This window comes from Oncorhynchus nerka, linkage group LG22 (assembly GCF_034236695.1).
Source record: "Oncorhynchus nerka isolate Pitt River linkage group LG22, Oner_Uvic_2.0, whole genome shotgun sequence".
NCBI lineage: Eukaryota > Metazoa > Chordata > Actinopteri > Salmoniformes > Salmonidae > Oncorhynchus > Oncorhynchus nerka.
In genome coordinates, this window is record NC_088417.1 from 84,842,819 (window position 1) to 84,865,917 (window position 23,099).

General features: G+C 47.2%; 2 protein-coding genes across 3 annotated transcripts in view; one reads left to right on the plus strand and one right to left on the minus strand.

Annotated features, from left to right (window-relative positions):
- Positions 1-434: 434 nt before the first annotated feature.
- LOC115123431 (serine/threonine-protein phosphatase 2B catalytic subunit gamma isoform-like) lies at positions 435-15,271 on the plus strand. 2 transcript variants are annotated; one of them, XM_029652770.2, is made up of 13 exons: positions 435-1,029; positions 9,840-10,037; positions 10,109-10,233; positions 10,520-10,631; positions 11,078-11,223; positions 11,405-11,622; positions 11,699-11,793; positions 11,893-12,018; positions 12,124-12,201; positions 12,754-12,838; positions 13,036-13,133; positions 13,826-13,852; positions 14,347-15,271. In XM_029652770.2, exons 1-13 carry the CDS (start codon positions 969-971, stop codon positions 14,511-14,513), a joined length of 1,536 nt encoding a protein of 511 aa, XP_029508630.1. In that variant the 5' UTR covers positions 435-968; the 3' UTR covers positions 14,514-15,271. The 2 variants fall into 2 exon arrangements, with proteins under 2 accessions (XP_029508630.1, XP_029508632.1); XM_029652772.2 differs by lacking the exon at positions 13,826-13,852.
- Positions 15,272-16,541: 1,270 nt separating this feature from the next.
- LOC115121363 (dematin-like) overlaps positions 16,542-23,099 on the minus strand; it is a 42,437-nt gene continuing 35,879 nt past the window's right edge. The window contains exon 16 of the mRNA XM_065006832.1: positions 16,542-22,208. Coding sequence (XP_064862904.1) covers positions 22,095-22,208 — 114 coding nt within the window. The 3' untranslated portion in view covers positions 16,542-22,094. The remainder of the gene's footprint in view (positions 22,209-23,099) is intronic.

The window sequence follows — 23,099 nt, forward strand, 5'->3', positions numbered from 1 at the left end:
TGTTGTCATGTGTTGCTGCCATGTTATGTTGTCTCAGGTCTCTCTTTATGTAGTGTTGTGGTGTCTTTCTTGTTGTGATGTGTGTTTTGTCCTATATTTTTATTTGTTATTTTTAATCCCATCCCCCATCCCCGCAGGAGGCCTTTGGCCTTTTAGTAGGTTGTCATTGTAAATAAGAATGTGTTCTTAACCTGACATGCCTAGTTAAATAAAGGTTCAACAGGCTCAACAGTGTGCACCAAGGGTCTTGACCTCAAGGAAACAGTATATTTGTTGCTATTGAGATCAAATGTGTGTGTGTTTATGTGTCTGTATAGCAGGCCTACAAGCAGACAGTTATGTGGACAGGTGTGTCCCACAGGTGTCGGGGCATGACAATAATACTACACTACCCACAATACCATGCGTTTGACAGACACAGCCATGTTGTAGGAAATCCGTTTGTGGTGGATTGCTACAGTAATCCTACAGCAGTCTGGACGATATATTTGATCACGACTAAAACCCAAAATTGGAGGCCTGGATCAGATTAGGTACAGCCAAGAAGAAGCAGATGAAATTAAGACATGAATTGAGCTGCGGTGTGTAAACCAGAGAAAACAGAGATCGGTTGGAAACCTTTTCCTGGACCGGAGCAGTCTGTTCATCTGACAGATAATTTGACAGCAGTTGGTTTACTAGCTACCTCTGGCTCGACAAGGCAGGAAGAAAGCTTTCATTTAGTGGTTAAAGTGCCCCCCCCTCCCCCTCCCTCCCCACATCTAGCTAGCTAAATTACGTTCCTGCCCAGTTGATCTGCACTTCCCTAGTCTGCTAACCCACTGCCGGAGAGGACGGCTGCGGATCCAGAGGTGCTGTTGGAGGTAGCTAGCTAGCACGGCTAGTTCATTTCACTAGCTAGCCTGCTAGCTACGCCTTGGAATTCACACCATTAGCTAACTGGTTCCTCCTGGGGCAGATACGCCGAGATGTCGGTGACGAAAGACCAAACACCAACCAAACTGTCCACCACCGATCGGCCCATTAAAGGTAGCTATGCAATTGTATCTCTATTAATTCAGCAAGTGGTTGCAGGAAGTTGGCTAGCAGCTAATTCGCGATGAAAACAGCTAGCTAGCGATCAAGCTAACTAGCTTGATTGGCTGTAGATGCACCGATACGGACAAGATGCTTCGTGCCAACTAACGTTAGCAAGCTACTTAGATCGTTCAGGTGCTCATCGTATTTGGCTTGCTTGGAACAAGTGGGCTAATGTTAATGGTTTGTTCATTTACAAGCTAGCTTCCCTAGTTAGGTTGCTAGTCTGCAGCACTCGGATGACACGTCGTGAGATAATAAAGTATAATAGCAAGCTAATAAATATTTTACCTCAAATAACTTAGATTTTGCCATCAATCTTGTTGTAACAAACTAGCTAGATAGTCAGATGTTTTTGAGACTCCTACCTAGATTATATTTTTAGTTTTATCTGACAGTCACACTGACTGAACTGAAATAAGCGTGTGTGTTCTCAAGTGTCTTGTCTGTCTGTTTGATGTGTGTCTGGGTCAGTAGACCAGTGAGGCGAGAGAGTGTGTGTGTCAGTGGAGGCTGCTGAGGGAGGACGGCTCATAATAATGTCTGGAAGGGAACAAATGGAATGGCATCAAACACATGGAAGACATATGTTTAATGTATTTGGTACCATTCCACCAATTCCGCTCCAGCCATTACCATGATCCTGTCCTCCCCATGATGCCATCAACCTCTTTTGATGTGTGTGTGTGCGCGCACTGGTGGGTTATACCACAGCATACACACACAACCAGGGCCCCTGCGGCATATGCTGAATGACTGTCAGTGGATTGAGTGGCATGGAGCGGGTCTTTTGATTTACAACCTGGGTGGCCTATTGGGGTGTGGGGGGTATTGCTACCAACTTGCAACATTTGCTTTCGAAATATCAGCTTCTATTTGAAATTTGTAATGGACTTGTGCATCATGTAAATGGCAAGCCTAACAGTGCATAGCCACTGCTCTGTCTACACTGTAGCAGGTATTTATGAATGGTAGCATGTAGGCTTACTGTATGCTGCCTGATCTAACTGTAACCCTGATCTATGTTATGAAAACAACAACAGGACTGAGGGTAAGGCCTTACGCTCCACATGGAGTGAAGAGGACCAAGTAGGCTAGAGGAGCTCCAAGAAGTGTGATGACCTTGTTTTTTAAGACAATGTACTTTGTTGTGGACCCAACGTGTGTGTGTGTGTGAGTGTGTGACAGGCTCAGTGGGTTAGGAGCATCAAGCTGCTGAGGTCATTAAACCTGCCTCTCTGATGCCGCCAGGTTAACCATCCTACAGACAGCACTGGGCTAAACACACACTCACTCATACATAGGCCTACAGCTTGACTCTATGCCCACTGACCTCCCTGGCTGCAACTGTGACCAAAATACTCCCCTCGCTGTGGCTGTCACTGACCAAGATACACCCCTCGCTGTGGCTGTCACAGATCAAGATACACCCCTCGCTGGGGCTGTCACTGACCAAAATACTCCCCTCGCTGTGGCTGTCACTGACCAAGATACTCTACTCGCTGTGGCTGTCACTGACCAAAATACTCCCCTCGCTGTGGCTGTCACTGACCAAGATACACCCCTCGCTGTGGCTGTCACTGACCAAGATACACCCCTCGCTGTGGCTGTCACTGACCAAGATACTCCCCTCGCTGTCACTGACCAAGATATTCCCCTCGCTGTGGCTGTCACTGACCAAGATACACCCCTCGCTGTGGCTGTCACTGACCAAGATACACCCCTCGCTGTCACTGACCAAGATACACCCCTCGCTGTGGCTGTCACTGACCAAGATACACCCCTCGCTGTCACTGACCAAGATACTCCCCTCGCTGTGGCTGTCACTGACCAAGATACTCCCCTCGCTGTGGCTGTCACTGACCAAGATACTCCCCTCGCTGTGGCTGTCACTGACCAAGATACTCCCCTCGCTGTGGCTGTCACTGACCAAGATACTCCCCTCGCTGTGGCTGTCACTGACCAAGATACTCCCCTCGCTGTGGCTGTCACTGACCAAGATACTCCCCTCGCTGTGGCTGTCACTGACCAAGATACTCCCCTCGCTGTGGCTGTCACTGACCAAGATACTCCCCTCGCTGTGGCTGTCACTGACCAAGATACACCTCTCGCTGTGGCTGTCACTGACCAAGATACTCCCCTCGCTGTGGCTGTCACTGACCAAGATACTCCCCTCGCTGTGGCTGTCACTGACCAAGATACTCCCTCGCTGTGGCTGTCACTGACCAAGATACTCCCCTCGCTGTGGCTGTCACTGACCAAGATACTCCTCTCGCTGTGGCTGTCACTGACCAAGATACACCCCTCGCTGTGGCTGTCACTGACCAAGATACTCCTCTCGCTGTGGCTGTCACTGACCAAGATACTCCCCTCGCTGTGGCTGTCACTGACCAAGATACACCCCTCGCTGTGGCTGTCACTGACCAAGATACTCCCCTCGCTGTGGCTGTCACTGACCAAGATACACCCCTCGCTGTGGCTGTCACTGACCAAGATACACCCCCTCGCTGTGGCTGTCACTGACCAAGATACACCCCTCGCTGTGGCTGTCACTGACCAAGATACACCCCTCGCTGTGGCTGTCACTGACCAAGATACACCCCTCGCTGTGGCTGTCACTGACCAAGATACTCCCCTCGCTGTGGCTGTCACTGACCAAGATACACCCCTCGCTGTGGCTGTCACTGACCAAGATACACCCCTCGCTGTGGCTGTCACTGACCAAGATACACCCCTCGCTGTGGCTGTCACTGACCAAGATACACCCCTCGCTGTGGCTGTCACTGACCAAGATACACCCCTCGCTGTGGCTGTCACTGACCAAGATACACCCCTCGCTGTGGCTGTCACTGACCAAGATACTCCCCTCGCTGTGGCTGTCACTGACCAAGATACACCCCTCGCTTTGGCTGTCACTGACCAAGATACACCCCTCGCTGTGGCTGTCACTGACCAAGATACTCCCCTCGCTGTGGCTGTCACTGACCAAGATACACCCCTCGCTTTGGCTGTCACTGACCAAGATACACCCCTCGCTGTGGCTGTCACTGACCAAGATACACCCCTTTCCCTCCCTCCTCCCTCCACCGTTCAGATCGGTCAACCTCCATTCTTGTCTCAACTCCCTGACATTTAGATTTTGTTGTATCTTATTAATTTAAATCTGTTTATTGTATGTGTTACTGTAATTCAGCTTTTAGCTGACATAGTAAACATGAAATGAAATGGAAAAAACAAACATTTAATGGCATGTCAATTGTGTAACAAGTCAAATTAGGTTCATCTGCTGACATTACCGGTAGACATTACCCTCATTTAGTATTTTATTGGGATCCCCATCAGATGCTGTCAAAGCAGCCGCTACTCTTCCCGGGGTCCGAACAAAACAATAGTCTACATCAGACAAGACATTGTGCACTGTACAAATTTACACTGCTCCACCATTACACATTTAGAATATAATATGTCAAATATTACAACAATACAATGTGTGTCCACAGTCCGCGTTGTCTTTTTGTTGTGTGTGTGGAATTTTACTGCTAACTTGAGTTAATTGATGTGGAATAGAGTTGTATGTAGGACTGTGCGTTTCCCTGCCTCTGTTCTGGACTTGGGGATTATGAAGAGACATGTCTTGTCGGGTGTCTGAGCTGTGTGTTCGCTTTGTGTTAGATGTTTGAACAGACAGTTCGGCACTTTTAACACGTCAATACCTGTCACAAAGACAAGTAGTAATTCAGTCAATCTCTCAACTTTGTCAGGAGAGTTTGACATGCATGTTCTTGATATTAGCCCTCCGTGTACATTTAAGGGCCAGCTGCACTGCTCTGTTCTGGGCCAATTGTACATTCAATAGATCTAGCATGCCTGTGCTTGCTTAATTTTGTATAGGCCTAGGCCTGTTGCACCAAATGTTGTTTTGCCAACTTTCGAAGAGAAATGAGTCCGTGTGGAAGCCTACCAAGGCAGATCTAAACCACTAGAAGATTCACACATTTCCCCCCAATTGTTTTGTTTGTACAAAAACAACTTATTTATATCCCATTCCCTACATCAAATTAGAATAGGCCAAAATGTCATCTTATTACTTTCAACCATTTAACAAACTGCTTTTTAGGCCAATCAGGTTTATTAAAAGAGACGCCTTCTCTGTGTACCCAAACAGTGGCAGCATGGAGGTGATGATAAATTGGTATTACAATAGAATCCATTAATTTTTGTCAGAACACATCTCTCATGCTAACATTGTTGATTAGTTGCACACCGTTGTTTGTCAAAAGAAAGCAACCTATGCCTTTAGAGATGGAATCCGCAGTATGGGGAAACAGTGCCACTGTTCGCCCCCACCACCATTGTTATTGTTGCCGAGCTGAGGAGTGACGCAACATTTCTTCCCCCCCAGTAAATATTGTGTGCTTCAATAGCACATGCAATGATGTCCGAGGGGGAAACACAGCGTTGGTTGTTTGCAATAACTTCTTTGTTGTAATGTGGCAGATTCACCATTAAGGATTAAAGAGTTATAGTTCATAAAAGGAAATCAGTCCTTTGAAAACCATTCATTAGGCCCTAATCTATGGGTTTCACATGAACTGGAATACAGATACGCATCGGTTGGTCACAGATACCTTCAAAAAAATGTTTGCACAACATTTGAGAGAAATGAGCTCTTGTGTGCGGATGGAACATTTCTGGGATCTTTTATTTCAGCTCATGAAACATGGGACCAACATTTTACATGTTTTTAAGTGTAATTCGCTGCGATCAATAATCAGTTTTTGTCAGAGGCGTGCGTGTTGTCAGTGCTCTCTGAGGGTTGACGTTTTGACCTTTTGACTTAGTTACCGATGGTAACCTGATCAGGCCAGCCAGCTGCATCGCTCTGCCTGTAATGATACTGTCTATGAGCCCTTTTTTTGCCCTGGGCCCTAGCGTATACAGGAGCTGCCCGGGATTAGTGTGTGTAGTGTGATATGATGAACCAGTATGTGTGTGTGGACTATGTGGCGTATGGGTTAGATAAGATGAACCTTTAGTGTGACATGATTGGCTCAGTCTGTCTGTGACCTGCTTCTGTGGTGAAATGTTACACTAACTGTGCAGAGGGTGGGATAGAGGTAGAGAGATGGAGGGAAGAAATACACTATATATACAAAAGTACACCCCTTTAAATGAGTGGATTTTGGCTAATTCAGCCACACCCGTTGCTGACAGGTGTATAAAATCGACCACATCTCCATAGACAAACATTGGCAGTAGAATGGCCTTACTGAAGAGCTCTGTGACATTCAATGTGGCCCCATGATAGGATGCCACCTTTCCAACAAGTCAGTTAGTAAAATTTCTGACCTGTTGGAGCTCACATGGTCAACTGTAAAGGCTGTTATTGAGAAGTGGACACATTTAGGAGCAACAACGGATCAGCCACGAAGTGTTAGGCCACAGAATGGGACCGCCGAGTGCTGAAGCATAAATCATCTCCTTGGTTGCAATACTCAATACCGAGTTCCAAACTGCCTCGGGAAGCAACATCAGCACATGAACTGTTCGTTGGGAGCTTCATGAAATGGGTTTCCATGACAGAGCAGCCACACTCAAGCCTAAGATCACCATGCACAATGCCAAGTGTCGGCTGGAGGGGTGTAAAGCTTGCCGCCATTGGACTCTGGAACAGTGGAAACGCGTTCTCTGGAGTGATGAATCACGCTTCACCATCTGGCAGTCCAACGGACTAATCTGGGTTTGACAGATGCCAGTAGAACACTACCTGCCCGCTGCCCGAATGCATAGTGCCAACTGTAAAGTTTGGTGGTGGAGGAGGAATAATGGCCTGGGGCTGTTTTTCATGGTTCGTGATAGGCCCCTTAGTTCCAATGAAAGGACATTTTAACACTACAGCATACAATGATATTCTAGACAATTCTGTGCTTCCATCTTTATGGCAACAGTTTGGGGAAGGCCCTTTCCTGTTCCAGCATGACAATGCCCCCGTGCACTAAGCAAGGTCCATGCAAAATGGTTTGTCAAGATCAGTGTGGAAGAATTTGACTGGTCTGTACAGATCCCTGGCCTCAACCCCATTGAACACCTTTGGGATGAATCAGGTCAACACTCACAAGGCAGCGTGCCCCGACGGTATTCCAGGGCTCGTTTTCAGAGCATGCGCAGAACAGCTTGCAGGCATATTCACAATCATTTTAAACCTCTCCTTGTCCCAGTCTGTAAGCACGCCCCCATCCACATCATGGGGGGCGGCAGTGAAGCAGGTAGACAGCTTCAAGTTCCTCAATGTCCAAATCACTAAAGATTTAATGGTCCAAACACACACGCACAGTTGTGAAAAAGGCGCCGCAATGCCCCTAACCCCTCAGGAGGTTGAAATAACGTGGCATGGGCCCTCAAATCTTCAAAAGGTTCTACAGCTGTACCATTCATCACTACTTGCTATGTCAATAGCACCGCCCTTGATCGCATGGAGCTACAGAAGGTTGTGCAGACATCCCAGTACATCACTGGGGCCGAGCTCCCTGCCATCCAGGACCTCTATATCAGGCGGTGTGAAAAGAAGCCCCGAAAAATCTGACTCCAACTATTTTCTCTTCTGCCGCATTGCAAGAGGTACCGGTGCATCAAGTCTGATACCAACAGGCTTTTGAACAGCTTCTATCCCCAAAATATATCATTTATAAATAGCTCACAAAATAGATACACAGACTATCTGAGTTTACCTTGTATCTTTATTGACCTTTTATTTCAACCTTTGCACTCTATGCACACTCACAGGGCCCTATACACACACACTGTTACTCCACACACACACACACACACTCACAGGGCCCTATACACACACACTGTTACTCCAACACACACACACACTCACAGGGCCCTATACACACACACTGTTACTCCACACACACACACACACACACACACACACACACACACACACTCACAGGGCCCTACTCCACACACACACACTCACAGGGCCCTATACACACACTGTTACTCCACACACACACACACACACACACACACACACACACACACACACACACACACACTCACAGGGCCCTATACACACACACTGTTACTCCAACACACACACACACACACTCACAGGGCCCTATACACACACACTGTTACTCCAACACACACACACACACACACTCACTCACAGGGCCCTATACACACACACACTGTTACTCCAACACACACACACACACACACTCACTCACAGGGCCCTATACACACACACACACTCACTCACAGGGCCCTATACACACACACTGTTACTCCAACACACACACACACACACTCACTCACAGGGCCCTATACACACACACTGTTACTCCAACACACACACACAGGGCCCTATACACACACACTGTTACTCCAACACACACACACACTCATTTGCAAGCTGCTGCTACTCTGTTTATCTTAGATCCTGTTGCCTAGCTCCCATACCCCTTTACATGTCTACCTCCATCACTCCTGCACATGGAAATATGCTATTGGATCTGACATTTAAAACATATATTTCCTGTGTATAGTATGCTTGCTTACTTTGTGTATTTTCTTATTTCACATGTATTTTCTAGTAAAACATTGTTATTGATTATTGCATTGTTAGGTTTTAAGTTTGCAAGAAAATCATTTCACTTTACTTGTTCATGTTCCATTTAAACTGGAAACTTGAATTGGAACGCTGACTGCGAGCCAGCCCTAATCCCCCATCATCAGTGCCCAACCTCATTAATGCTCTTGTGGCTGAATGGAAGCAAGTCCCTGCAGCAATGTTCCAACATCTAGTGGAAAGCCTTCCCAGAAAAAGTGGATGCTTTTATAGCAGCAAAAGGGGGACCATCTCCATATTAATGCCCATGATTTTGTAAGGAGATGTTTGATGAGCAGGTGTCCCCATACTTTTGGAAATATAGTGTATTTTAGCTATTTTCAGAGGGAGTTATGGATGCAATACCTGGCACCACACCGACGGTAATATAAAATAGGGGGTTCTGATGAATGAATGGTAGACTATTTATGTGACTAGGACTGAATATAGCCCAGAGGGAGGGAGACCGATACAGATGTTTTTTTGCCAGTCAAATATGATCTTCCTGATTCCTGCCAGTCCTCTTGCAAATATGACACTGTATTTTTACCCAGTCACTCAGCCATGCAACGCACACACACACTCACACGCACGCACACACGCACGCACACACACACACACACACACACACACACACACACACACACATATACACACACACACACACACTGTCTATCTCTAGACAAGAGCCACCACATTTTAATGTGGAAGGATTGGCACCCTGAGACCTCCAGATGGTATGTCCTGGGTTTTAATGAACCAGTAGAGCTGCTAGAGGGTGTGTCCTGGGTTTTAATGAACCAGTAGAGCTGCTAGAGAGTGTGTCCTGGGTTTTAATGAACCAGTAGAGCTGCTAGAGGGTGTGTCCTGGGTTTTAATGAACCAGTAGAGCTGCTAGAGGGTGTGTCCTGGGTTTTAATGAACCAGTAGAGCTGCTAGAGGGTGTGTCCTGGGTTTTAATGAACCAGTAGAGCTGCTAGAGGGTGTGTCCTGGGTTTTAATGAACCAGTAGAGCTGCTAGAGGGTGTGTCCTGGGTTTTAATGAATCAGTAGAGCTGCTAGAGGGTGTGTCCTGGTGTTTGATAGATTCATTAGTTAATTAGTGTTTAGTGTATATTCTTTATAATAATGTTGTATTGCTTTGTAGCGGTGCCCTACCCCCCTGGCTCCAAGCTGACGGTAAAGGACCTGTATGTAGACGGGAAGCCCAGTGTTGAGGTGCTCAAGACCCATCTTGTTAAGGAGGGCCGTCTGGAGGAGGAAGCAGCTCTTCGCATCATCACTGATGGAGCCAACATCCTGCGACAAGAGAAATGCATGCTGGAGGTGGAAGCACCTATAACAGGTAACCTCTGACCTGTTACTAACCCCAAACATTCTCTGACAGACGGACTTCTAACTTGTGTGTGTTTGCAGTGTGTGGGGATGTCCATGGCCAGTTCTTTGACCTGATGAAGCTGTTTGAGGTGGGCGGCTCGCCCAGCAGCACCCGCTACCTGTTCCTGGGGGACTATGTTGATCGAGGATACTTCAGCATCGAGGTCCGTGTGTTTCTACATCTGCTGTTTCATCTAACATTAAGAGCCGTGGCCTGTAACCCGGTCTTGAGTTGCAGGGCTTAGGAGCACATCTTTAAAGTCAGCAGCACAGTACCCAGTTGTCGTCGAACCCCACCCCACACACAATTGGGTTTTGTGTCCCTCTTAGGTTCTGATTAAGCCAGTGTATTCTAATGATATTACATATCTATTGTCCTTCATTCTAGCTGTCGTGATGGTAGCTAGTGTTAGCAACATGAGATGGAACTCACTCTCTCGTTCTCTTCAGTGTGTGTTGTTCCTGTGGACTCTGAAGATCAACCACCCCACCACTCTGTTCCTACTCAGAGGAAACCATGAGTGCCGGCATCTCACAGAGTACTTCACCTTTAAACAGGAGTGTGAGTGGTGCTGTGTATTTAGTGTCTGTGTGGGGGTGGGTGCAGGTTTCTGTGCCTGTGTGGTTGGTGCAGGTTTCTGTGCCTGTGTGGTTGGTGCAGGTTTCTGTGCCTGTGTGGTTGGTGCAGGTTTCTGTGCCTGTGTGGTTGGGTGCAGGTTTCGGTGCCTGTGTGTGGGTGGGTGCGTGTCTGGGTTTCTGTGGGTGGGTGCGTGTCTAGGTTTCTGTGGGTGGGTGCGTGTCTGGGTTTCTGTGGGTGGGTGCGTGTCTGGGTTTCTGTGGGTGGGTGCGTGTCTGGGTTTCTGTGGGTGGGTGCGTGTCTGTGTTTCTGTGGGTGGGTGCGTGTCTGGGTTTCTGTGGGTGGGTGCGTGTCTGGGTTTCTGTGGGTGGGTGCGTGTCTGGGTGTGTATGTCTTATAGTAATAATAATGTCCTCTCTGTTGTGTTCTAGGTAAGATAAAGTACTCTGAGCGTGTGTATGATGCCTGTATGGAGGCGTTTGACTGCCTTCCCCTGGCTGCGCTCCTCAACCAGCAGTTCCTGTGTGTCCACGGAGGCCTGAGCCCCGAAATCACCTGCCTGGACGACATACGCAAGGTATGACCCCTGACCTCTAACCCCTGACCTGCTTTGGATTAACTCTCTATTAATTGTTTTAACTGGTTAAACTGACAATGATATTAAGTGTTTTGACTGGTATAAGGAGCACCCAGCGTTATTTAACTGTTTAACCGGATTAACCCTGTAGATTCACTGTGTTTAACTCTGTGTTGACCAGCTGGACCGGTTTAAGGAGCCCCCTGCGTTCGGACCCATGTGTGACCTGCTGTGGTCAGACCCTGGAGAAGACTACGGCTCTGAGAAGACCCAGGAACACTTTGCTCATAACTCAGTTCGAGGCTGCTCCTACTTCTACAGTTACCCAGCAGTATGTGACTTTCTGATGAACAATAATCTGCTGTCAGTAATAAGAGCACATGAAGCCCAGGACGCTGGGTGAGTATTATTAATAATATTCATTCATAATAATAGTAGTATGATACTGTTTTGTGATATAAACTGTGTATTCCAGGTATAGAATGTACAGGAAAAGCCAGACGACGGGTTTTCCTTCTCTGATCACGATATTCTCTGCTCCGAATTACCTGGACGTGTACAACAACAAAGGTAAACAAACACAAAGGTTACCCACGTTAGAAACCATGACAACAAGGTAGAAACCATGGCAACACAGGGTAGATCATGTGTGTGTGTGTGTTCTTGTAGCGGCGGTGCTGAAGTATGAGAACAACGTGATGAACATCCGTCAGTTCAACTGCTCCCCACACCCCTACTGGCTGCCCAACTTCATGGACGTCTTCACCTGGTCGCTGCCCTTCGTCGGCGAGAAGGGTGAGTGTATATGTGTGTGTTATAACGGTGTGTAGTAACTTTGGGCTTCTTGTTACCTTTGCAAGACTGACCTCTGTGCGAGATAATGTGTGTGTGTTCCTACAGTGACAGAGATGCTGGTTAACGTGCTCAACATCTGCTCTGATGACGAGCTCATGTCTGAAGGAGACGACACCTGCGAGGGTAAAGAGACACAGACACTTAACAACTCTTTCATATTGACTTTCCATGTATGAAAATGATGATTATAGTTGCAACGTGTTTCTTCAAAGAGGAAATGAAACCTTTAAGGAAGTGAAGTTGTTTTTGACTGAAGTGCAGTGTAGCAAAAATAGACGTGAAGAGAGGTGATAGAGTTCACACCCCTAACGGATCCAACAACAGATATTTATCAACGCCTCTATTGTTGCCACATGGCAGCTGAGTATCAGCTGAGCTGTGTGTGTGGGCGACATTGCAGCAGACTTTAAAGTTGACTGACTGATCTAAAAATCAATTTACCCATGATACATCACGGTTTTGGATGCTCTCCAACACGGACGGTGTGTTATGTTTCACAAGTCTGTTACCTCACCCTTCTTTCTCCCTCTCTCCTACCTTCTTTCTCCCTCTCTCCTACCTTCTTTCTCCCTCTCTCCTACCTTCTTCTCCCTCTCTCCTACCTTCTTTCTCCCTCTCTCCTACCTTCTTTCTCTCAATCCTCTTTCCCTCTCTCTCGCTTTCTCGTTTTCTCAGCTGGAACTTCTGCTGTGAGGAAGGAGGTAATCAGGAATAAGATCCGAGCGATCGGGAAGATGGCCCGTGTCTTTTCTGTGCTCAGGTACAGTACACGCGTGTTTGACTCTCTGGTTTCATTGATTAGATGGAATCAACCACTGTAAAGGCATTGATGAGAAGACCTGCATACAGATTCTATCTGGACTTGGTTATGTTCAGCTTCCAGTCCACTCTTTGTATGGTGCCCCGTTTGTAACAACCATGCTGTTGACTCTGGAAACTGAATGTGTGTGTTGACAGAGAGGAGAATGAGAGTGTTTTACAGCTGAAGGGGCTGACCCCCACTGGGGCCTTGCCTGTGGGAGTTCTGTCTGGAGGACGGCAGACCCTGGAGAGCGGTACGTATGCACACCTACACACACACACTCACCTGAACTACTATTGCATCATGAGAGAATTGTTTTATCCTTTCCCTGCACTCAAACCCACCAACAGACTTAACCCTCCCTCTCTCGGGCTCCCTGACTCTCACACACACACACACACTCCCTGGCTCTCTCACACACACACACACTCCCTGGCTCTCTCTCACTCACCTATCCCTAATCCACATTCTCTAACCTGCAGAATTCTCTTTAAACCTTGATCAATCTCTTAAACCCAGAACATTCCCCTTTCTACACTAATCACAGTCATGTGTAACTCCTGTGTCACGTTTCAGAGGGAAGTGGGCTGGGGGGGTTGGGGTTGAATGATCGTATGACTGACTGCATTGGTAACAACTCACTGACAATAGATGTTTAACACTCTGAATAAATAAATTGATATCTCACTGACTATAGATGTTTAACACTGAATAAATAAATTGATATCTCACTGACTATAGATGTTTACCACTCTGAATAAATAAACTGATATCTCACTGACTATAGATGTTTACCACTCTGAATAAATAAACTGATATCTCACTGACTATAGATGTTTACCACTCTGAATGAATTGATAACAACTCACTGATCTGGGTCTGTTGGTAATGTTAACTCTCTCTCTGTATGTTTTGGGCATGGCTCTACTACTCACGCTTACACAGCTACCGTACAGGCAGAAGAGGCACGAGGTACGCAAGTCATTTCTCATCTCTGTCTCAATCTCTCTTCCTCCCTCCCCAAAATTTGAGTGTATTATTGTTGTTTATATACATATTACTAAGTTAAGAGGACATACCATGAAGTTTTAAAGTATCAGACTATTTATGCCATTTACCAAATAGTCTGAGACTTCGCTCCACTCCCTCTCCTCCACCTGGTCTCAATCTCCTTTTCTCTGTTGTTTGTTTGCTGCCTTGATGTTTTTGAAGTAAGTGTCTTACCTCTAACAACCAAACCCCTCAAGTCTACAATGTCAGACTACACTTTATGTATTAGACTAAACATGACCACATTAGACTATACTTCTATTACCCCTACCAACCACTACCTAGTACCTACTAGACTGTAGATTAGATCCTAAATCTTCCTCTTCACCCCCATACCTCCCTTACTAAGAGTCAGACCAAACCCCCTGTATTGTGCTGTATCCTGCACTGATGCTAAACTCCACATCTCTCTCCAGCTATCCAAGGGTTCAACCCGCAGCATAAGATCCAGTCCTTTGAGGAGGCCCGAGGTCTGGACAGGGTCAATGAACGGATGCCCCCTCGCCAAGATGCTCCTCCCCCTCCCAACAACCTCCCAGCCAGTGGCCCACCTAACAAGAACGGGACCAACACACAGGCCTAGGCATCTGGCCCACCTCCCTCTGTATCCCTCCCTCCCGCTCAAATTTTTCCCTCTCGACTCCCGCTCTCCCTCCGTATCCCTCCCCCCGCTCTCCCTCCGTATCCCTCCCTCTCCCTCCGTATCCCTCCCTCCCTCCCTCCGTATCCCTCCCTCCCTCCCTCCGGATCCCTCCCTCCTCCGTATCCCTCCCGCTCTCCCTCCGGATCCCTCCCTCCCTCCCGCTCTCCCTCCGTATCCCTCCCTCCCGCTCCCTCCGTATCCCTCCCTCCCTCCCGCTCTCCCTCCGTATCCCTCCCTCCCTCCCGCTCTCCCTCCGTATCCCTCCCTCCCTCCGTATCCCTCCCTCCCGCTCTCCCTCCGTATCCCTCCCTCCCTCCCGCTCTCCCTCCGTATCCCTCCCTCCCTCCCGCTCTCCCTCCGTATCCCTCCCTCCCTCCCGCTCTCCCTCCGTATCCCTCTCTCCCTCCCTCCCGCTCTCCGTATCCCTCTCTCCCTCCCTCCCGCTCTCCGTATCCCTCTCTCCCGCTCTCCGTATCCCTCTCTCTCCCCTCCCTCCCTCCCGCTCTCCGTATCCCTCTCCCTCCCTCCCGCTCTCCGTATCCCTCTCTCCCTCCCTCCCGCTCTCCGTATCCCTCTCTCCCTCCCTCCCGCTCTCCGTATCCCTCTCTCCCTCCCTCCCGCTCTCCGTATCCCTCTCTCCCTCCCGCTCTCGTATCCCTCTCTCCCTCCCGCTCTCCGTATCCCTCTCTCCCTCCCTCCCGCTCTCCGTATCCCTCTCTCCCTCCCTCCCGCTCTCCGTATCCCTCTCTCCCTCCCTCCCGCTCTCCTTATCCCTCTCCCCCTCCCGCTCTCCTTATCCCTCTCCCTCCCGCTCTCCGTGTCCCTCCCTCCCGCTCTCCGTATCCCTCTCTCCCTCCCTCCCTATCCCTCTCTCCCTCCCTCCCGCTCTCCGTGTCCCTCTCCCTCCCGCTCTCCGTGTCCCTCTCCCTCCCGCTCTCCGTGTCCCTCTCCCTCCCGCTCTCCGTGTCCCTCCCTCCCGCTCTCCGTGTCCCTCCCTCCCGCTCTCCGTGTCCCTCCCTCCCCGCTCTCCGTGTCCCTCCCTCCCGCTCTCCGTGTCCCTCCCTCCCGCTCTCCGTATCCCTCCCTCCCGCTCTCCGTCCCTCCCTCCCGCTCTCCGTCCTCCCTCTCTCCTCCCTCCCGCTCTCCGTATCCCTCTCTCTCCCTCCCTCCCTCCCGCTCTCCGTATCCCTCTCTCCTCCCTCCCAAGCGCTCTCCGTATCCCTCTCCCTCCCTCTCCCTCCCAAGCGCTCTCCGTATCCCTCCCTCCCGCTCTCCGTATCCCTCCCTCCCGCTCTCCGTATCCCTCCCTCCCGCTCTCCGTATCCCTCCCTCCCGCTCCCGTATCCCTCCCTCCCGCTCTCTGTATCCCTCCCTCCCGCTCTCTGTATCCCTCCCTCCCGCTCTCTGTATCCCTCCCTCCCGCTCTCTGTATCCCTCCCTCCCGCTCTCTGTATCCCTCCCTCCCGCTCCTGTATCCCTCCCTCCCGCTCTCTGTATCCCTCCCTCCCCGCTCTCTGTATCCCTCCCTCCCGCTCTCTGTATCCCTCCCTCCCGCTCTCCGTATCCCTCCCTCCCGCTCTCCGTATCCCTCCCTCCCGCTCTCCGTATCCCTCCCTCCCGCTCTCCGCCCTCCCTCCCGCTCTCCGTATCCCTCCCTCCCGCTCTCCGTATCCCTCCCTCCCGCTCTCCGTGTCCCTCCCGCTCTCCGTGTCCCTCCCTCTCTCCCCTCCCTCCCGTGTCCCTCCTCTCCCGCTCCGTGTCCCTCCCTCCCGCTCTCTGTGTCCCTCCCTCCCGCTCTGTGTCCCTCCCTCCCGCTCTCTGTGTCCCTCCCTCCCGCTCTCTGTGTCCCTCCCTCCCCCGCTCTCTGTGTCCCTCCCTCCCGCTCTCTGTGTCCCTCCCTCCCGCTCTCTGTGTCCCTCCCTCCCGCTCTCTGTGTCCCTCCCTCCCGCTCTCTGTGTCCCTCCCTCCCTCCCTATCCTACTCCCTCCGTGTCCCCCTCTTTTCCTGCTCTCCTCTTCTCCCTCCCTCTGAGGGGCAGTAAGGATGGGTCTTTGTTACTTGGCCTCCAGAGAATCAGTCCTAGCATCATGTTTATTTATTTCATCATCTAGAATCTAACAGTGGATCTGAACAAATGACACATGATTTAATCTACATTGTACATTTCTATAAATGATACATGACGACTCAATCTACAATGTACATTTCTTTATTGACTGTCCCTAGGCTGGGGCATCACTGCCGTATTAAATAAAAGGCAAATCCATTTTGTAATTTTGAGTTGATAATAGTCACACCACCTTTTTACCTATTTGTGTGCTTGGCAAAGGAAGACCTACGCTGCAACTCATATAAAGGTCTTTGCCTTGGTACTTTATATATTAGACAACATTACTAAGATATAAAGTACCTAGGCTATGGTGCCTAAGATATATAGTATATAATGTACCTAGGCTATGATGCCTAAGAAATATAGTATATAAAGTACCTAGGCTATGATGCCTAAGATATATAGTATATAAAGTACCTAGGCTATGATGCCTAAGATATATAGTATATAATGTACCTAGGCTATGGTGCCTAAGATATATAAAGTACCTTCGCTGTGTCTGTATCCCACCCAAAAAGAGCAAGCAAGAGCACTTGAATAAAAAAAGAGAAATCCGTTTGAACCAGCATTGCATTAAATCCATCCTTTCTAATGCCAATGACAGTGTGACAAGAGTATTGACATTTATATTATATGTACATTATAAATGTCCCCGTCTCTCAATGTGATTGACTGTTTTTGTTTTTGTTTTATTTTTACGAAAAATAGAATTAGGCTTCATACCTAGATCAGCGAGGGATGTGGGAGGAAGAGATTTGTTTTCTCTCTCTGAAGACAGTCTGTTAACAGTGGAGAAGCACAAGCTAGATCGTGTATGAGGGAGAGGTATGAATGAGAGTGTGTGGAAGATGGTGGGTTTTGGATGATGAATAGGTGAAGGCTGTTTGGAGTGTGTGTGTTATATGGGTGGCGGTATTAAGGGGTGGAGGTATTGAGGGATGGGGGTGGAGGTATTGAGGGTCAATAGAGAATGGGGTTGACGCGTATGTGAGCGGCGATGGGGCCTCGTCTTGTTTCTGACTTCTGTTCCAGCTCCTCAACATATCTCACAGAATGTACAGAGATCGTTTAATCAAGGTTTTTCATAATAGCTGAAGTATTTGTACTGCGAGGCCTCTGATTTATGTAGCTGTATCCATTCAATAAAAAACTGAAAAGAAAAACCTTTGTTACCTTGTAGAATTTGTTGAATGACAAAGGACAGTGTTTTCTATACAGCTAGATTTGTTGTCAAATGTAATTAAAACAAATAATACAACACTTATTTTATTCATTTTCCAAATTCAGCATATACACTAGGGTTGGGAGGTAGGGATTACGGGTCTTGTTCTGGGTGGGATTTAGATTGGTAATCATTTCTGGTGTTCTTCATGCCAGGAATGTCCTACTTGTCTCAGAACCTTTTCTACGATCTTAGAGCCTGTTTCTGATTTGAGAATAACCACGAAAAGAAAAAAATAACACTTCTGTTTTGAGAGAATAATTTTCAGATTAATACAATAATAATAATATTTGTCAACCTCAGTCATGGGTTCACACCAGGAAATATATTACCGTGAATAAAAAGCTGTACTAATACACAACAACATTTCTATAAAACATGAACCATGGTCGATCAATCATGTAAAAACAAATCACAGTGATAATGTGAAGTTTGAACATACAGTGCATCCGGAAAGTATTCAGACCCCTCGACTTTCTCCACATTTTGTTACATTACAGACGTATTAAATTGTTTCCCCCCCTCAATCTACACACAATACCCCATAACGACAAAGCAAAAACAGGTTTTTAGAAATGTTGCCAATTTATTAAAAATTAAAAACAGAAATACCTTATTTACACCATTTGCTATGAGACCCAAAATTGAGCTTAGGTGCAACCTGTTTCCATTGATTTTACTTGAGATGTTTCTACAACTTTATTGGAGTCCACCTGTGGTAAATTCAATTGATTGGACATGATTTGGAAAGGCACACACATGTCTATATAAGGTCCCACAGTTGACGATACATGTCAGAGCAAAAACCAAGCCATGAGGTCGAAGGAATTGTCCGTGGAGCTCCGAGACAGGATTGTGTTGAGGCACAGATCTGGGGAAGAGTACCAAATCATATCTGCAGCATTAAATGTTCCCAAGAACACAGTGGCCTCCATCATTCTTAAATGGAAGAAGTTTGGAACCACCACCACTCTTCCTAGAGCTGGCCGCCCGGACATACTGAGTAATCAGAGGAGAAGGGCCTTGGTCAGGGAGGTGACCAAGAACCCGATGGTCACTGACAGAGCTCCAGAGTCCCTCTGTGGAAATGGGAGAACCTTCCAAAAGGACAACCATCTCTGCAGCACTCCACAAATCAGGCCTTTCTGGTAGAGTGGCCAGACAGAAGCCACTCCTCAAAAAAAGGCACATGACAGCCCACTTGGAGTTTGCCAAAAGGCACCTAAAGGACTCTGACCATGAGAAACAAGATTCTCTGGTCTGATGAAACCAATTCTTTGGCCTCAATGCCAAGTAACATGCCTGGAGGAAACCAGGAATTGCTCATCTCCTGGCCAATACCATCCCAACAGTGAAGCATGGTGGTGGCAGCATCATGCTGTGGGGATGTTTTTCAGCGGCAGGGACTGGGAGACTAGTCAAGGTCAAGAGAAAGATGAACAGAGCAAAGTACAGAGAGATCCTTAATGAAAACTTGCTCCAGAGTGCTCAGGGCCTCATACTGGGGCGAAGGTCCACCTTCCAACAGGACAACGACCATAAGCACATAGCCAAGACAATGCAGGAGTGGCTTCGGGACCAGTCTCTGAATGTCCTTGAGTAGCAAAGCCAGAGCCTGGACTTTAAACCGATTGAACATCTCTGGAAAGACCTGAAAATAGCTGTGCATTGAACCTGACAAGAACTTGAGAGGATCTGCAGAGAAGAATGGGAGAAACTCCCCAAATACAGGTGTGCCAAGCTTGTTGTGTCATACCCAAGAAGACTCAAGGCTATAATCACTGCCAAAGGTGCTTCAACAAAACACTGAGTAAAGGGTCTGAATACTTACAGTGGGGAGAACAAGGATTTGATACACTGCCGATTTTGCAGGTTTTCCTACTTACAAAGCATGTAGAGGTCTGTAATTTTATCATAGGTACACTTCAACTGTGAGAGATGGAATCTAAAACAAAAATCCAGAAAATCACATTGTATGATTTTTAAGTAATTAATTTGCATTTTATTGCATGACATAAGTATTTGATCACCTACCAACCAGTAAGAATTCCGGCTCTCACAGACCTTTTAGTTTTATTTAAGAAGCCCTCCTGTTCTCCACTCATTACCTCTATTAACTGCACCTCTATTACCTCTATTAACTATTAACTGAAGTTCAACATGACGGTCAATCACCCTCGGTCTGGGGCTCCATGAAAGATCTCACCTTGTGGGGCATCAATGATCATGAGAAAGGTGAGGGATCAGCCCAGAACTACACGGCAGGACCTGGTCAATGATCTGAAGAGAGCTGGGACCACAGTCTCAAAGAAAACCATTAGTAACACACTACACCGTCATGGATTAAAATCCTGCAGCGCACGCAAGGTCCCCCTGCTCAAGCCAGCGCATGTCCAGGCCTGTCTGAAGTTTGCCAATGACCATCTGGATGATCCAGAGGAGGAATGGGAGAAGGTCATGTGGTCTGATGAGACAAAAATATAGCATTTTGGTCTAAACTCAACTCGCCGTGTTTGGAGGAAGAAGAAGGATTGAGTACAACCCCAAGAACACCATCCCAACCGTGAAGCATGGAGGTGGAAACATCATTCTTTGGGGATGCTTTTCTGCAAAGGGGACAGGACGACTGCACCGTATTGAGGGGAGGATGGATGGGGCCATGTATCGCGAGATCTTGGCCAACAACCTCCTTCCCTCAGTAAGAGCATTGAAGATGGGTCTTCCAGCATGACAACGACCCGAAACACACAGCCAGGGCAACTAAGGAGTGGCTCCGTAAGAAGCATCTCAAGGTCCTGGAGTGGCTTAGCCAGTATCCAGACCTGAACCCAATAGAAAATCTTTGGAGGGAGCTGAAAGTCCGTATTGCCCAGCGACAGCCCCGAAACCTGAAGGATCTGGAGAAGGTCTGTATGGAGGAGTGGGCCAAAATCCCTGCTGCAGTGTGTGCAAACCTGGTCAAGAACTACAGGAAACGTATGATCTCTGTAATTGCAAACAAAGGATTCTGTACCAAATATTAAGTTCTGCTTTTCTGATGTATCAAACACTTATATCATACAATAAAATGCTAATTAATTACTTAAAAATCATACAATGTGATTATCTGGATTTTTGTTTTAGATTCTGTCTCTCACAGTTGAAGTGTACCTATGATAAAAATTACAGACCTCTACATAGTAGGAAAACCTTCAAAATCATCAGTGTATCAAATCCTTGTTCTCCCCACTGTATGTAAACAAACATATGTTTAAAAAGAGATCCATTTAAGAATAAGGCTGTAACAATGTGGAAAAAAGAGAAGGTCTGAATACTTACCAAATGCACTGTAGATTTGCTATCAAAATTATAATATTTTCACATTTCTAAGTGTATTAAAAGCAGTGATAATTATTGTGTGGCTAGATAGTGTGTGTACAGTATGTACATCTGTGTGTGTGTGTGTGTGTGTATGTGGTGGGGAGGCAGTAGATACTTCTCAATGCTTATGATCAGGTCGGTTAGGATTAGGGGTAAGACTTGGGTCAGGCTTGTCTCTGTACTGATGCTCTATATCAAAGCCAGTGAGACTAGGGCCCAGATTCAATCAGATCCAGCATTAACCAGCGACAGCAGACACTCGCATAGCTGATGTTTTGGAGGTGTAACTAAGTTGGAGCAGTCAAAACGTGATCAGCTGCTCTTGATAAATGTCACGCAGCTGCACCCGTCAGAATGTAGGCCATATAGAAATAATGAAAATTCATTATTCAAATTGAAAATCACTCAACTAAATGATGATGGTTTCTATCATCCTAATGGAGGTGTAGATTACATCTCACATTCCACTGTTCCAACAAGGCTACATGGTATTTCTCTTAATGCAACTCTATGCAACCAATGGCAATGTCCGCTTTAGGTAGAATGCCAGGAGGCGCTTGTGGATTTGACAGCTCTCGTGCAGTTCTTCTACCTCTGACACCTCCAAAACAACCGCTATGCAGATGTCGTCAAAAGCGGATCTGATTGAATAGAGCCCTAGAGGATACGACGGGAACATACAGGTAGAATATGGCTACAGCGATATAGGACTAGTTAGGATGTGACATTTTTATGGTTAGTTAGGGTGTGATAGTTTGGTGTTGTGGGGTATTCTTCGTGAGGCAGTGGAGCAGTTCCTGTTTTCTGTGAAGGATAAGGTCAATTTCTGCTAGAAAAGTTGAACATTCTTTTTCAAATGATTTCGTTTCCATAGTGACAGACGGTCGAACTCGGCGATGGGCATTCCGAACAGACGCTCAAAGTCCTCAGGAGACAGGTGTCTCTGAGGAGAAAGACGCACACGCTTAGTAACACATAGGCAAACACACAGATACACACACAGTTGAAGTCAGAAGTTTACATACACCTTAGCCAAATACATTTAAACTCAGTTTTCACAATTACTGACATTTAATCCTAGTAAAAAGTCCCTGTCTTAGGTCAGGATCACCACTTTATTTTAAGAATGTGAAATGTCAGAATAATAGTAGAGAGTGATTTATTTCAGCTTTTATTTCTTTCATCACATTCCCAGTGAGTCAGAAGTTTACATACACTCAATTAGTATTTGGTAGCATTGCCTTAAATTGTTTAACGTTGTGGGTAGCTTTCCACAAGCTTCCCACAATAAGTTGGGTGAATTTGGCCCATTCCTCCTGACAGAGCTGGTGTAACCGAGTCAGGTCTGTAGGCCTCCTTGCTAGCACACGTTTTCTATGGGATTGAGGTTGTGGGATTCTGTGTTTTACATTATAGCCATTACCATATATATGGTTAAATATTATCTGATGTTGGCTGTGTGAAGTATCTGCATTTGTGCACTTGAGCATCATCATGAGATTAAACAACTGCTTGCTACATCTACTTGCCTGTTTGTGTGTGTGACAAGAACTGAGTAACATGGTGTGACCTGCATTTTGCAAAACTGTAGATAACAGCCCAGCAGATGCTTTGTCCTTGTGTTTGTATGTGACAATATTGAGAACATGGTGTGACTTGCTGTATCTTACAAAGTTGTGGTTAATCAGGTATAGGGAGGGGTGGTCATCACAAGGTTTAACTGAGATAGAAAAATACTGAACAACACAATAGCAGGAACTGAGCAACTGTTATAACTAGGCTGCGATACCAGAACAGTAAGAATCTATACATCGACGGAGGGAGGACTCCAAGA

What these genes read in the sequence shown, in the direction of transcription:
- LOC115123431 (XM_029652770.2), top strand. Translation starts at nt 969, where the DNA reads ATGTCGGTGACGAAAGACCAAACACCAACCAAACTGTCCACCACCGAT. An exon ending in CACCGATCGGCCCATTAAAG is followed by an intron (nt 1,030 to 9,839) that starts GTAGCTATGCAA and finishes ATTGCTTTGTAG; the next exon opens with CGGTGCCCTACCCCCCTGGC. An exon ending in CGTGTCTTTTCTGTGCTCAG is followed by an intron (nt 12,839 to 13,035) that starts GTACAGTACACG and finishes GTGTGTTGACAG; the next exon opens with AGAGGAGAATGAGAGTGTTT.